This window comes from Nuphar pumila, chromosome 14 (genome assembly GCF_984573655.1).
Source record: "Nuphar pumila chromosome 14, dmNupPumi1.hap1.1, whole genome shotgun sequence".
NCBI lineage: Eukaryota > Viridiplantae > Streptophyta > Magnoliopsida > Nymphaeales > Nymphaeaceae > Nuphar > Nuphar pumila.
Window position 1 is genome coordinate 86701425 of NC_143262.1, and position 13731 is coordinate 86715155.

Genomic DNA, 13731 nt, shown 5'->3' on the forward strand with positions numbered 1-13731 from the left:
TGTTATCCCTTAGTTTACCTAAAAAAAAAGAGGCGCACATCACGTCAGATGCAGCTCTGACGGAGCTGCCTTGGATGCCCTTCATCCACTTGATGAATGGCATCCAGAATACCATGGTTGGATAGGGTGATTCTTGGATGGATCGCACAATTTTTTTGGGACCCATTCAAGATTTAGATGAACGGGGCGGGGCCTACGGCCTAAAAAATGAACGGCTGAGTCCAAAAGAAATGAGATGGTGTTCTGGATGCCGTTCATCAAGTGGATGAGCCATTAAATCATCTTATTTTGTGAATAAAAAACCAGCGAATGAGAATGTTGGCAATTCTGAATTCTCCTAGGCCTTACCATAATCAGACAGAGAAAATAACACAAGCTTCCAAAGAGATTGCCCAACTAGATCAATAATTGGCCCCGGGGGCAGGTGTCCTAGCCTCGGAGTTTTACTATGCCGGCACGACGATCGTAAATATGGCAGGCTGAGTCAGCGCGATCAGGTCTTCGTCCCGGCGGTGCGGTTTCTTCGAGTTATAAATCCACAAAAACAAAACTAGATCAATAATTTCAATGCCTAACCTTGCCATATTCAAAAGTAAATGAAAAAACCTTGTTCTAGTTGAGGCCCTACCTCCAATTAGGGGTGGCAATCGGGTCGGGTTGGCGGGTCATCATACCTCAACCCGAACCCGACCCGTTTATTAAATGGGTCGGCTGTGGCAAACACTAACCCGACCCATTTAATAAACGGGTAACCCGACATGACCCGCCAACCCGTTTAATAAATGGGTTGGGTTGGGAAAACGGGTTGGCGGGTAGCAGGCGGGTTAGCGGGTCGGGTTGGTGGGTGGGTTGGCGGGTTAGCGGGTTGACCTGCCCGCCTAACCCGTTTATTAAACGGGTCAGCGGGGCTGGCGGGTTGGCATACCCTCAACCCGAACCCGACCCGTTTAATAAACGGGTTAGGCGGGTCGACCTGTTTATTAAACGGGTTGGCTTAAGCCCAACCAGAACCCGCCTAAGAGGCGGGTTGGCGGGTCGTGTCAGGTTTTGCCACCCCTACCTCCAATTACATCTCCAAGTAAACAAAACAGTAGGCTTGTGAAAAAACTCATATTGGATGCAATGAACACGTTCTTGAGTCAGCCATATTGCTTTCCTGTTTTGTTAGGTTTTATTTGTTGTGTTCTTCTTGTGAAAGGGACAACAAGAGTTGGCAATGTATGATTTGGATCCTATAAAAAGCTCTAGTTTTCATTTTGAAAACTCACCAACATACAATTCTTACAATGGGTAGGGTAGCAGAGATGAGAAGTTGCATTCTTCTTTGCTTTTTGATGATCATGGTATCTGTTGAATGGGAGATGGTATCAGCAGGACAGCCCTATGGGGCATATTGTAAGGACAAGAAGCAATCTCATTGCTTCTTGTCTTACTACAGGTGCCCTAGAGATTGCCCTTACGATTGCGAGGTTGATTGTGTCTCTTGCAAGCCGGTCTGCCGTAAGTACTCACAAACTTCTCCATCTTCCAAAGTCTGAAAAGACTTTATGTATTACCATTTTTTTGTCGCTAAAAATACACCCTCCACCAGGGCTCTGCTCATCTGCTAAGGGCAACTTGTGAATATCACCAAGTTGAGAGAGTTCAAAACCCATGCATGGATTCCCATCCCTTGTTGCAAGGCAGAAGCTGGATGTACTCTCTTGTGGGTAAAGGAGACCTGGGGTTTTACCTCCATGAAATCAATGATGAGGCATTTTTGTTCCTGATTATTCCAAAAAATAGTCTCTGTATAGAATCATCATAGTAATTAAGTGTAATATATGAGGAAAGCATAACATATATAATCTCCTTATATCATCCATCTATCTATCTCTCTATATATATATATGCTAGATGGGTTTTTCAGCTTCTTTCGGGCCCTATAAATGTGTTGGGCATGGTAGATTTACTAAGAATCCACAATTGGATAATGTGTTTTTGATAAAAAAAAATGATGTTTGGAGCCTCAAATTTTTACAATGATTTTGGTCCGATGATTTTTCGAACTTTATAAAAACTCACCCATGTATTGGAATCCAACGCTTCAAGAGTTGATCCCTATAAAATCAAGTGCACAAATCACATTTGTAAGGTCAGAATTTCAAAATAAAATAAAAAAATCCCAAAAAATCTATTTAGCATTCGATTTAGCACCAAATGGGTTTAGCACCGACCCATTACTCTATATATACATATTAGGTGGCAGCCGCCTCCCACATTTCTAACCTACCTTTATCCTACCATGCTTTTGAAGGATTTTTTCATGTTTTATCTCAAATCTGACAGTACAGATTTATTCTTCATGCTTGATTTTATACGAATCTACTCTTGGATTGTCCGATTCTGATAGGCAGATACATTTTTATCAGACTTAAAAACCAACAATCTAAGATTTTATTAAATATTCAAGGCTAAAAAAAATTATTAAAAAACATGATTCAAGTATCCTTTTCTAGCAAATCGACCATGCCAAAAACATATGTAGGGTCAGACTTGCAAAAAACAATATGAAAATATCATTCACTAGTGGTAGGCTGGTGGCAGGCAGCTATCACTTTTCCTATATATATCACTAATCTTAAACTAGTTCTTAAATAGTTGGTTTTATAATTGATAATGCTCGTGGAATAGAATATTAATAATGATTAACTTGACTAAGTCCAATCTCTTATTATGCGTCGTGTTGGACTTAGGGTTGCAAAGGGGGATCTGGCTTGGATCTGTTTTGCTAACTAGTGGTGGATCCAGTTTTCCCTGAGTGAGTCTTGGTATAGATACTCAGACAACATGGTAGAGTTCTAGGGATCCGGTTGTGATCCAATCTGGTTTGGCATTCTATCAACGAGAAACGGGTGAAATGTATAGGTTTTCCTACAAAATATGTAAATCGGGTCAGGTTGGAATTTTATCTGACCCATGTCTGACCCTATTTCTTTATCCAATTCTGACCCAGATCTGACTGGACCCGAAATCAATGTTCCAAATTCAATACATTTACGAAAATTGGAGCCGGTTTTATGATCGGCATCCACCCAATTTTCATCTGGTCAAATCAGAATCAGATAAACATCCAATCCATTTGCAAAACTGGAATTGATGAATGTTCAGATCCATAATCTTGATTGATTTTGAATGTTTGACAGGTTGTGACAAGCCGGGTGGGGTTTGCCAAGATCCACGGTTCGTTGGTGGGGATGGAGTCACCTTCTATTTCCATGGCAAGAAGGACTCGGACTTCTGTCTTGTATCAGATTCCAACATTCACATCAATGCGCATTTCATAGGAAAAAGGAGTGAGGGAATGCAGAGGGACTTCACCTGGGTCCAATCTATAGCCCTATTATTTGGGTCCCACCAAGTCTACATTGGTGCCAACAAGGTTGCTACATGGGAGGACTCAGTTGACCACCTAAGGGTCCTATTTGATGGTGCCCCTATCCAGCTACCGACTCATGCGGATGCAAACTGGGCTGGGCCTGAGCTCACTAGCATCACACGCACACATCACACCAATGGCATCACACTTGAGGTCCCGGGACATTTCATGTTGACCGTGCGTGTCGTGCCGATAACTGAGGAGGAGTCACGCGTGCACAACTATGGAATCGGAGGCGATGACTGCTTCGCACACCTTGACCTTAGCTTCAAGTTCTTCTCACTTAGCCCAGATGTTGATGGTGTTCTTGGTCAGACTTATCGTGATGAGTATAGAAGCCCCGTGAAAATTAGCGCCTCGATGCCGATTATGGGCGGTGACCGGAAGTTCTCCTCCTCACATCTCTTCGCTACCGATTGCGCTGTGGCACAGTTCAAAGGCCGCACTGATGAGATAACAGTACCAGGCAACTTAGAGAGTGTCATGAGCTGCACCAGTGGGTTCAGTGGGCGTGGTCTTGTCTGCAAGAAATGAAGAAAATACTAAAACTAAGTGATTTGGTATAATAAAGACATCTTAAAAATATGGTATTGGATAACGAAGAGTAAAAGAAGTTTGGCAGGATCTTGCATTATATCTATTATTTGACTATGTACTAAATAAAAGTTAGTTGCTTCTCAAAAAAAAATGTGCATCTCTCTGTGAGCTTCATATTTTTTTATTTTGGTGCTACTATATGTATATTTGCAGGTAAAATTATCATTGTTTCTTGAATAGTCTACAATTTGAATGTGAAATCAATGTAATGAAGCAGTGGTTAAACTTTATCTATGGACATAGTTGGTGTACTTTGTGTTCTTTTTTAAGTGAAGGAGATACCAGATAACTCATTTCCCTCCTAGCATAAGCTCATCGATGTGCATTTTGCATAGTTTATTACTACCCTAATAGGTTTAATCAAAATCAATACATCATAATCAAGATTTGGTTTAGAAGGTGCTGGATCAAACCCCTCTGGCACATGGGTGTGTCTGTAGCTTTCGAAGGTAGGCGACATAAGGCAGGGTGGTCGTAGGTGTGTGGCCACACCAATGGTTTGCCTTGCTGGGCGCAGGTCCATTAAGTGGCTCGGTTATCGGCAAGGGTTCCTCGTCATCAAAAAAAAGTTAAGATCTGATTTTCAAGATAATGAAAAAACAATGGCTTACAATTCCATCGTTAGTATTGAATGGAACTGTGTGTACTTCCTGATGGGCAGGGGTGACCTCAAGAGTTTTACTGACCAGAGGCTTGGCAACGTGTGGTTGGTGGGAGAGTGGTTAGGATAGAGATCTCATGAATCTCAGATGATCTTGAATATACCCGAGAGAATCCAAAGACTCTAAGTCAAATAGTTTGAATAATCTCAATTGGACCACTAAATCACCAATAAAACTTCTGATTCTCTAGCTAGATTTCACATTATGGTAATTTATTTCATTGCTATGATTGATTTTTAAATGAAATAGGAGAAAAAAACATTTTCTGCGATCTCTATCTCCTTAAATAAATATGAGAGCAGGGGTCGAATGACATGTTGGATATTTTGAATGGTGTTACATAACTTTTAATGAAATCCATAGATATTCAAATATGCATTTGATTATGTTTACAAATTATTATTTATGTATTGCATGCAATTATGACTTATGGAAGATATTATCTTAGTTTTTATCCGTTGTGGTTGCAGGATGAGCTCATTTGAAAACTTATATAAGTCGTGTTAATTTAGACAATAAAAAAAACCTCAACTTTAGAACTTTGGATACACATGTGAGGTTAAGGATAAATCTTGAATGAGTTGAGGTGATACAATGTGACATTTATTTATTTTTATAATAGGATCTTCTAAAGATTAGGCCTTTAGGAAATGGACCTACTCACAGTGCTATTATGAAAAAAACACCTAAGGATTCGATTGAAAACCATAAATCATGCATTACCTATACTTGCACTAAACCCAACATTATCTCTGCCAGTTAGGCAATTTGTTATGTTTGGAGTAGGTAGTTCTGTTGAGAGGTAATGATTGATAACCACATTTATTATTTGCCTTCGAGATAAGATTGGCTATGTAAACTTTTATCTTAGACAATCAATGTATCCTATAATGGTATTATATGTTTATATATTGAGTGAGCAAAGTTGTTTTGATGCTCATAATGATGACTAGCTTGAGTGCATTATATTAAGATCAGACCTGTAGTATATGTCTTTCAATATAGTCTCAGTTAGTATGTTAGCAAATATGCATATATTGATTTCAAGTTGTGATTTTCCAAACAAGTTTTTTGTAAATCGTTTTTGGGACATGTTTAGAATTATCATTCTTGTTAAATTTTGTTTTTTCTATCCCTAAAATCAGTATAACTTCTAAAGTTTTATTTTAAATATAAATATTACCTAATAAAGGATGGTGTTGTCAATTAAAAATTATGATTAGAGGTTGGCATCAATTGTGACTCATTTTTCTTAATGAAAGGTTAGAGTCCCAATACTCTAAAAATGGGGGGTCTCCCTTTTAAAGATGAGCAATAGGAAAATCCTTCTGGGTAGCCTTGTGCTATGTAGCCAAGAGGCAAGTTCAAGTCCACCTCATTCAATGTGCTCATAAACCTAGAATGGACACAATAGCTTGAGTTTGATTCTTTTTTTATTAGGGGTGAAAACAGGTCCGATTGAGGCAAGATCATGCCAAATTCGAATCCTAATATGAAATGCAAACAATAGATTTGAATCTGAATTCATATTTGAATAAGATCTAAAGATGTTAGATTGAATCTAAATTCGAAATGCATGTGGTAATACTAGATTCGAAAAAGAATAGAACAAAACAAACTTTACATGTCAAAAATGCATTCAAATCTATTGTTGACCTGAATCCGGCCCAAATATGAAAGTGATATGATTGAACATATCTGAATCCGATCCAAATCTATATTTGGATTTTACTTAAAGGATCCATGTTTAGAAAAAAGATATGTTAGACTCTGATCTGTTTGCAACCCTACTTTGCATAATGATTAGAGTTAAAGTAAGTTAATCTAGTCTTGTGCCTTAAAAAAAAAATCATCAATATAGATTGGAAAGTTTTTGCTAGTGGAAGGTATGCTTTCTCTTTATCTTTTTTAATGTTGTTATCAACTTATATATATTATTTATTCAATTTTATGCTTGGATCCTATTGATTTGGAGAAGGCTTACGATAGAGTACCTAGGGACGTTCTCTGGTGGACAATGATAAAGAAAAATGTTTCTCTCAAGTACATTAGTATAATTAAAGATATGTATGAAGGAGTAGTAACCAATGTCCGCACTTGTGGAGAGGTGACAACCAATTTTCCTATAACGGTTGGGTTACATCAAGGATCTGCTTTAAGCCCTTTCCTATTTGCTATAGTGATGGATGAGCTTATGAGATCAATTCAAGAAAATGTGTCGTGGTGTATGTTGTTTGCTGATGATATTGTTTTGATTGATGAGTCTAGAACTGGGGTTAATGCTAAGTTAGAATTATGGAGACATACATTGGAAGCAAGATGTTTTAAGTTGAGTAAGAGTAAGACAGAATACATGGAATGTCGATTTAGTAAGCAACGAAATAGAGATGGGAGTGTAGTGAAGCTTGGTGAGCAAGACATACCGGTGGATGATTCTTTCAAATATTTGGGATCTATCATTCAAAAGTATGGAGAAATTGATGGAGATGTAAATCATAGGATAAAGGTTGGGTGGATGAAATGGAAGAGTGCAACTGGATTGTTGTGCGATCGTAGAATGTCATTGCGGTTGAAGGGAAAGTTTTATAGGACAACTATTAGGCCCGCTTTACTATATGGTACGGAATGTTGGGCTGCCAAGAGATATCATATTCAAAAAATGAGTGTAGCTGAGATGCGTATGCTGAGATGAATGTGTGGAAATACAATAAAAGATAAGATTCGGAACAAGGAGATACGTAAGAAGGTAGGCATTGCACCCATTGAAAATAAGATGAGAGAGAATCGTTTACGGTGGTTTGGACATATTCGACGAAGGCTTAATGATGCTCCAGTTAGAAGGATGGAGAAATGGGAAAATATATTAGTTAAAAGAGGTCGGGGTAGGCCTAGGAAGACATGGATGGAGGTGATAGGAAAGGATATGAATGCTTTGAACCTCACCGAGGACATGGCATTGGATAGAAATGAATGGATGAGAAGGATTCATGTGGAAGACCCAGAATGATTTTCTTTGTTGGTTCATATCGCCGACCCCAATTGTATTGGGATGAAGGCGTAGTTGTAGTTGTTGTTGTTGTTGTTGTTGTTGTTGTTGTTGTTGTTGTTGTTGTTGTTGTTGTTGTTGTTGTTGTTGTTGTTGTTGTTGTATCCTATCATAGCCCGAAATCAAATATAAAGTCATAACTTTGCAATCGAATATCAAAATTTTATGATTTTTAATATATTTTAAAGCTTATTCAATTATGTAAATTTTGTATTTTTAGGCCCAAAGAAAATTTCTTTTCTTTCGTATCTCAAATTGTATAACAATCATGTGATGATTGTTTTGGCAAACTCTATTATTTACTTAAATAAACTTGATCTTATTTCTGATCTTGATTAAAATCATGTCGATGATTGTTGATTAAAATTACATATTTATTTTTAATTATAAGTATAAATTATTTAAAATTTGGTCCATCCAGATATGCTTATATATTTTAATTAATTATAAATAATCCCATATATTAATTTAGAATATTGATTTAATCATATAGATTTCACTTGCATATTTAAATTGACATATTGTATGAATCATAAATAAAAATGTATAGCTTCTCTCATAAGTATGATTATTTTAAATAAATACAAATAAAAAGAAAAGAGTTGTGATTGTTTCTCATAAAATAAAGTAATACGATTATATACTTATTGCAATCATATTTCGATATATCATACTCGATTGATAATACTCAATATAGTATTTGAATTTTGCAAAGTTTATAAGTTGTTTTTTTATCCTGACTTATCACATTTTCCAACATGTGATAGTTGGATAGTTAGGTTACATAATCACAACAGAGGGTTATCGATTAGAATCCTCTAGAGGGTTCTCGCTAGCTTGCCTTTCTAACAAAAAAATGGAGCTTCAAAGAAAAAAAGAGGCACTTTGAGCTTGTTTGCAAACATATGAAACACTTTCTCACCCACGAAATAGACTATTTTTATGGTCAAGAAAGGATTTTTTTGCATTGACAAATAATTCACAAATATATAATGCATTTTTGCCTGAAAAGATAACTCAAATTTTTCACAGGTCAGAAAAATCTCCTTGTGAAAGTCACTTCCACCTTTTTTCATAGGGAAACCATTCTCAAACTTATCCAAGGTGTGGCAGTCGCAAAAGCTCCTTGCAATAGCTTATCCAGCACTTAAGGATGGTAAATGAGCTAAATGAGAGGAGCTTGAAGTGTTCAAGCTTAGCTCATTCTTGTGGCGAGCCAAGCCAGGTTTGAACTCATAATGATTCCGAGTAAAACGTGTCAAGGTCCAGTTCGCTGTTTATAGAAAAAAATGCATTGTTTTAAAGCTGAAAGAAATAGGTTTACAAAAAAATACATGTAAAGTATATCTAAAATATATTTTTTACTTTCTAGCGAGATTGCACGAGTCGAGTTGGGCCGAATATATATTGTTCATATTCAACTTGCCAAGCCTATTTTATGAGTTCAAACAAGCTCTTTACAAACCCAACATGAGCTGAGCCACGAGCAGCTCGACATGTTTCCCAGCCCTACAAATACTCACAAGTTTATTCCCTAAACATTCATACATTAATATATTTAACATGCAATCACAGCCCTTTATTAAGCTGACTAATATCATGATTTTGCTGGTCGGTTCAATATTTTTTTAGTATATGATCAGATAATTAAAAAAGATTAAGATCCAAATCCTAAAATAACATGCCAGATTTGGATCAGATATGCAACCTATATGATCTGTTTTCACCCCCTGTTCATATCTTCTTTTTTTTTTTGAAAGGCAAGCTGGGTTAGGTAGACCCCTACCAGATATCTCTTATGCCCCATGTGGCGGAGGGATTCGAACCTGGGACTTCAGCTTGGCACAGGACCCCGCTTACCACATGGGATGAGTGACAGACAGTGCATTCAAATCTTTCATATCCAACAAGATCGATCCATACTCAACACATTCTTGTCTTGCATCGTTGAAAACAAACTCATGATCTCATAGCGGATTCTGGGCCCCATTATGAACCAAGTCCCTGTAGAATCGGATCTATTGAAAATGAGCACATGAATTTTCATGTGGAAAAGTTAAAACAGATTAGATTAGCTCCAAACATGATCCAAATCCAACCTTTTATGATAACAGGGCTTTAACCAAGATCTGACTAGATTTGGTTGTATTTTCCCCAAATCTGACCAGGATTCAGATATATACTATACAGATCCAACAGTATGGGTCGGATCTGCATCTGGTACCGACCTGGGTCGGAACTCCAACCAATTTGGATCCTTTTTTATACCCATAGAAATGGAAATAGTCTGTGCGGGTCCATCTTACCCGTTTTCAAACCTTCCTCGTGTACATTTTTTGGGGTCTGGATGCAAACTTTGAGGAACCAGGTCTGACCAAAAAAGGGGTAAAATTTCCTCTTTTTATTGCAACCATCTCTCTTACATATTGCTTAGACATTAATCAGATATGCCTCAACTGGATCTGGTCCAGATTCTACCTGATCCAGCCCACATAATCCTACAAGATATACAAGACGGGTTGGATCCAGGTGAGACTGGACCTTTCTTATACCAAAGCAAGCTATATGCAACCCAATCTGCTTGAGGCAACGTGGAGTAAGCCAGTATGACCATTGATGAACCCAATTCTGGACCTGGGTTCATGCATTTTGGATATCAAAAGAGATCATGATATTTCTCTAGCCCTATTCAAAAGCCCTCAATAGTAGTGGTAGGAAACAACAATATGTCTATATGTAAGGAGTAATGGGTCAGTGCTAAACCCATTTGGTGCTAAATCGCATGCTAAATAAGTTTTTTGGGTTTTTTCATTTTATTTTTAAATTCTAACCATACAGATGTGATCTATGTACTCGATTTTATAGGGATTAGCTCTTGAAGTATTTGATTCCAACACATGGTGGGTTTTTATAAAGTTCGAAAAATCAACGGTCCAAAATCTTTGTAAATTTTCGAGGCTCCAAATATCATTTTTTTCATCGAAAACACATGATCCAGGTGTGAATTCTTAGTAAATCTACCATGCCCAACACATATATAGGGCAGGAACCACATAAAAGGGACCGAATAAGAAAATCCATTTAGCACGCGGTTTAGCACTAAATGGGTTTAGCACGGACCCATTACTCTATATGTAAGAATACTGCTATTCCAAGTTAACCGTCCTACCCTTATAATCGATAAATGAAATGACCATTCTAACCTTGATGTTCATGTCCAACCTGCACCGACCCGTTTAGTGTCATCCACCATAGTAGACTTGGACCATTGATCAAAGGCACAACAAGCAGTTTGATTTGGAAATTTGACAACTCTGACCTCACAAGTAAGCCCCACTTCATTCCATTTCTCTAGATTTTGTCATTATTCTTCCAGTCACCAGAAGGGCAAATCCGACATTTCCCTTGGTCGACATCTGCGCTGATTTTGTCAAACTCTTAGGGTGTGTTTGCCTACCGCGTAAGGAGGCTCTGGGCTGCAATCTGCGTGCAGCCTCCTCCTGCGGAAACAAAGCCTTTCCGCTGAAAGTGGGGTGGTCCCTTTGATTTTAGGGCTCTCTGTGACTGTTCCAGACCGTCATTTGTCATTACCTGAAGCTACGTCGCAGGGGCCTTTACTTTTAAGCACGTGACACCAGCCTGGGACTTTTTTTTGGATATAGATTTGGATCAGCATTTTCTTTTTGGATCCAAATTTGAACCAAATCAAATCCAACCCATTTGTTTTCTTTTTTTTATATTTTTAAACATGCAGAAGAAAACATTGTTTTGACCTGTTCTTGTTGGATCATGACAAATCTGGATCCAGATTCAACTCTGTTGTATTAGATCTAATCCAGACTCTGATCTGGATCTATGGCACAAATATTGGATTTGAATTTGAATTTGGATCTTTCTTGATTCAGCTTGTATCCAAGCCGTTTGCCCCCTTAATTCTGCAAAATATGGTTGAAATGCCCTTGATTCATTTGAAAGTGACCAATTCGTCTCTCATTTATAACCTTTGAAAATTAGACAAATTGGATTGTGGGGCAGATCCCACCCAAGTCAACTTATCACCAAACCCAGCTCCATGCCAGTCCACATCTCGCATTGAAGACACGTTTCTCATTTATTCGTCTTAAAACCGAAAAGCGCGTCAAGATTAAGGCACAGCATTGCACCATAAACTGCTTATATGCTCATATTGTGTCATATCCAAGTATATTTATCGTTGCCCTTCACTATCAAATCGATATCTTTAGTAAATTTACTGCATATATATAATTTAATAATTAATAAAAACAATAAATAATTAGTTGTCATGGAAAATATGATTTTCAACCTCACTAGAATAAGCTTATATGTGCCTTTCCTTTTTTTCTTCTTTTCATATGGCCCTTTTTTTCCTTTTTTATTGAATGTATCTCTTTTCCCCCTTATTGTTAACTAGAATTTAAATTTAAAGCTTTAAATTCCAAAGCCACCGTTGCAGCACAAAAAATTGGTAATGGATTCTTACTGATATGTACAAGAACCAAATCCTAATAAGGCATCTCTATCTCTTAATGGGATACAACTTGATAATGTTGATCTTCAAACATGTGGTCCAACACCAATTTCTCTCTCTCTCTCTCTCTCTCTCTCTCTCTCTCTCTCTCTCTCTCTCTATATATATATATATATATATATATATATATATATATATATATATATATATATATATATATATATATATATATATATATATACACACACACACACGCGTGGAATAAGCTGGATGTCATTGTGAGACAGGAGTCTTTCGCGCTAGAGCTTTTGTTGGGCCCCCCACGGATTCGAAGTTGCAAGCGGTGGAGGCTGATATGGAGAAATTGGCTTCTAACTACCTGGTGGTGGGCTGTTTGGATGGCTCGCAATAATGCGATTTTTTGTCAAATTCTGGTTCTCTTTAATAAGCTTGTTCATTACATCCTGGTTGATGTTTACGCAATCTTGAGCTTGTTCTCCGATGTTCTCCCTTCACCTGCTGCTCTCTTCCCCTTATGACCATGGTTGATTCTGGTGTTTTGTGTTTGCCTTCGGACTCTCGGCCCATTGTTTAGGATTTTTTTTTTTTTTGCTTTCGTCTGCTGTATTTTGTTTGCTATGTTCGTGGGCTCAACTTTTTGTTGATCCCCTGTCATTGTAATGTTGCACTATGTCTGAATTGCCTATTATGTACCTTGGCTTGCTGTTACAAGTGAAGCACCTCTCTTCAGCTGTTTGGGCTCTGACACTTCAAAAAGTGAAGCGCAAATTGCTTTCGTGGCAGTCGTCTTATCTCTCCAGCGCTGGCCGTCTAACCTTAGTCAGACATGTTCTTTCAACTATTCCAGAATTTTTTATGTCTATGTTTGTGATGCCTGTAGGAGTAGAGAAGCAGCTGACGCGCTTGCTGGCAGGCTTTTTATGGTCTGGGTGTCAACTCAAGGGTAAGTGTCACTTGATTGGTTGGCGTTCGGTGGTCTTACCTCGGCGTATGCCTGCGCCCAGACTGCGAAGCATTGTTCTTGTCGCCAAGCAATGTTGGTTGGCCCACCAACCGGATAACCCTTGTGTTAGTTTGCTTCTTGCTAAATATGGGGATCCAACTCTTATCCCAGTTCGTCTGAGAACCCGAGGTTTGGCACTCTCGCACTTGCGTAAATCGTGGTTGAGGGCTTTCGCCTGCTTTAGAGACCATTTTGAGGACTCTGAAAATTTTGGTCAGTGGTTGCAGTGGGCGTTGGCGCCAAGCGGAGAGTTTCTCACCAAAAAAGTCTATAGATCGTTGCTTCCGCCGGGGGCTGATTGGTTGCCCGAGGATGTGCTTTGGAGGAAGGGTCCTTCCCCCGTTCTCGAGTCCTGACTTGGTTAATTTTGCACGATAGGATCCAGACCCACAGTAATTTAAAGAAGTGGGGCATTCAGCTCCCGAGTTGGTGCGTGCTTTGTCAAGCTGCAGAAGAATCTACGTTTCACTTGTTCTGGTCTTGCCCAATATTTGT

At 38.3% G+C, this 13731-nt stretch overlaps 1 protein-coding gene across 1 annotated transcript; it reads left to right on the plus strand.

Annotated features, from left to right (window-relative positions):
• Window positions 1-1283: 1283 nt before the first annotated feature.
• LOC149817247 (uncharacterized) lies at window positions 1284-4106 on the plus strand. The gene is made up of 2 exons (XM_089987915.1): window positions 1284-1500; window positions 3186-4106. The coding sequence occupies exons 1-2, from the start codon at window positions 1287-1289 to the stop codon at window positions 3950-3952; spliced, it is 981 nt and encodes a 326-aa protein (XP_089844041.1). The 5' UTR covers window positions 1284-1286; the 3' UTR covers window positions 3953-4106.
• The last annotated feature ends 9625 nt before the right edge of the window (window positions 4107-13731 follow it).

Coding starts and splice junctions, on each gene's coding strand:
- LOC149817247 (XM_089987915.1), top strand. CDS start 1,287: ATGGGTAGGGTAGCAGAGATGAGAAGTTGCATTCTTCTTTGCTTTTTG. Junction 1,501..3,185: donor CTCTTGCAAGCCGGTCTGCC/GTAAGTACTCAC, acceptor AATGTTTGACAG/GTTGTGACAAGCCGGGTGGG.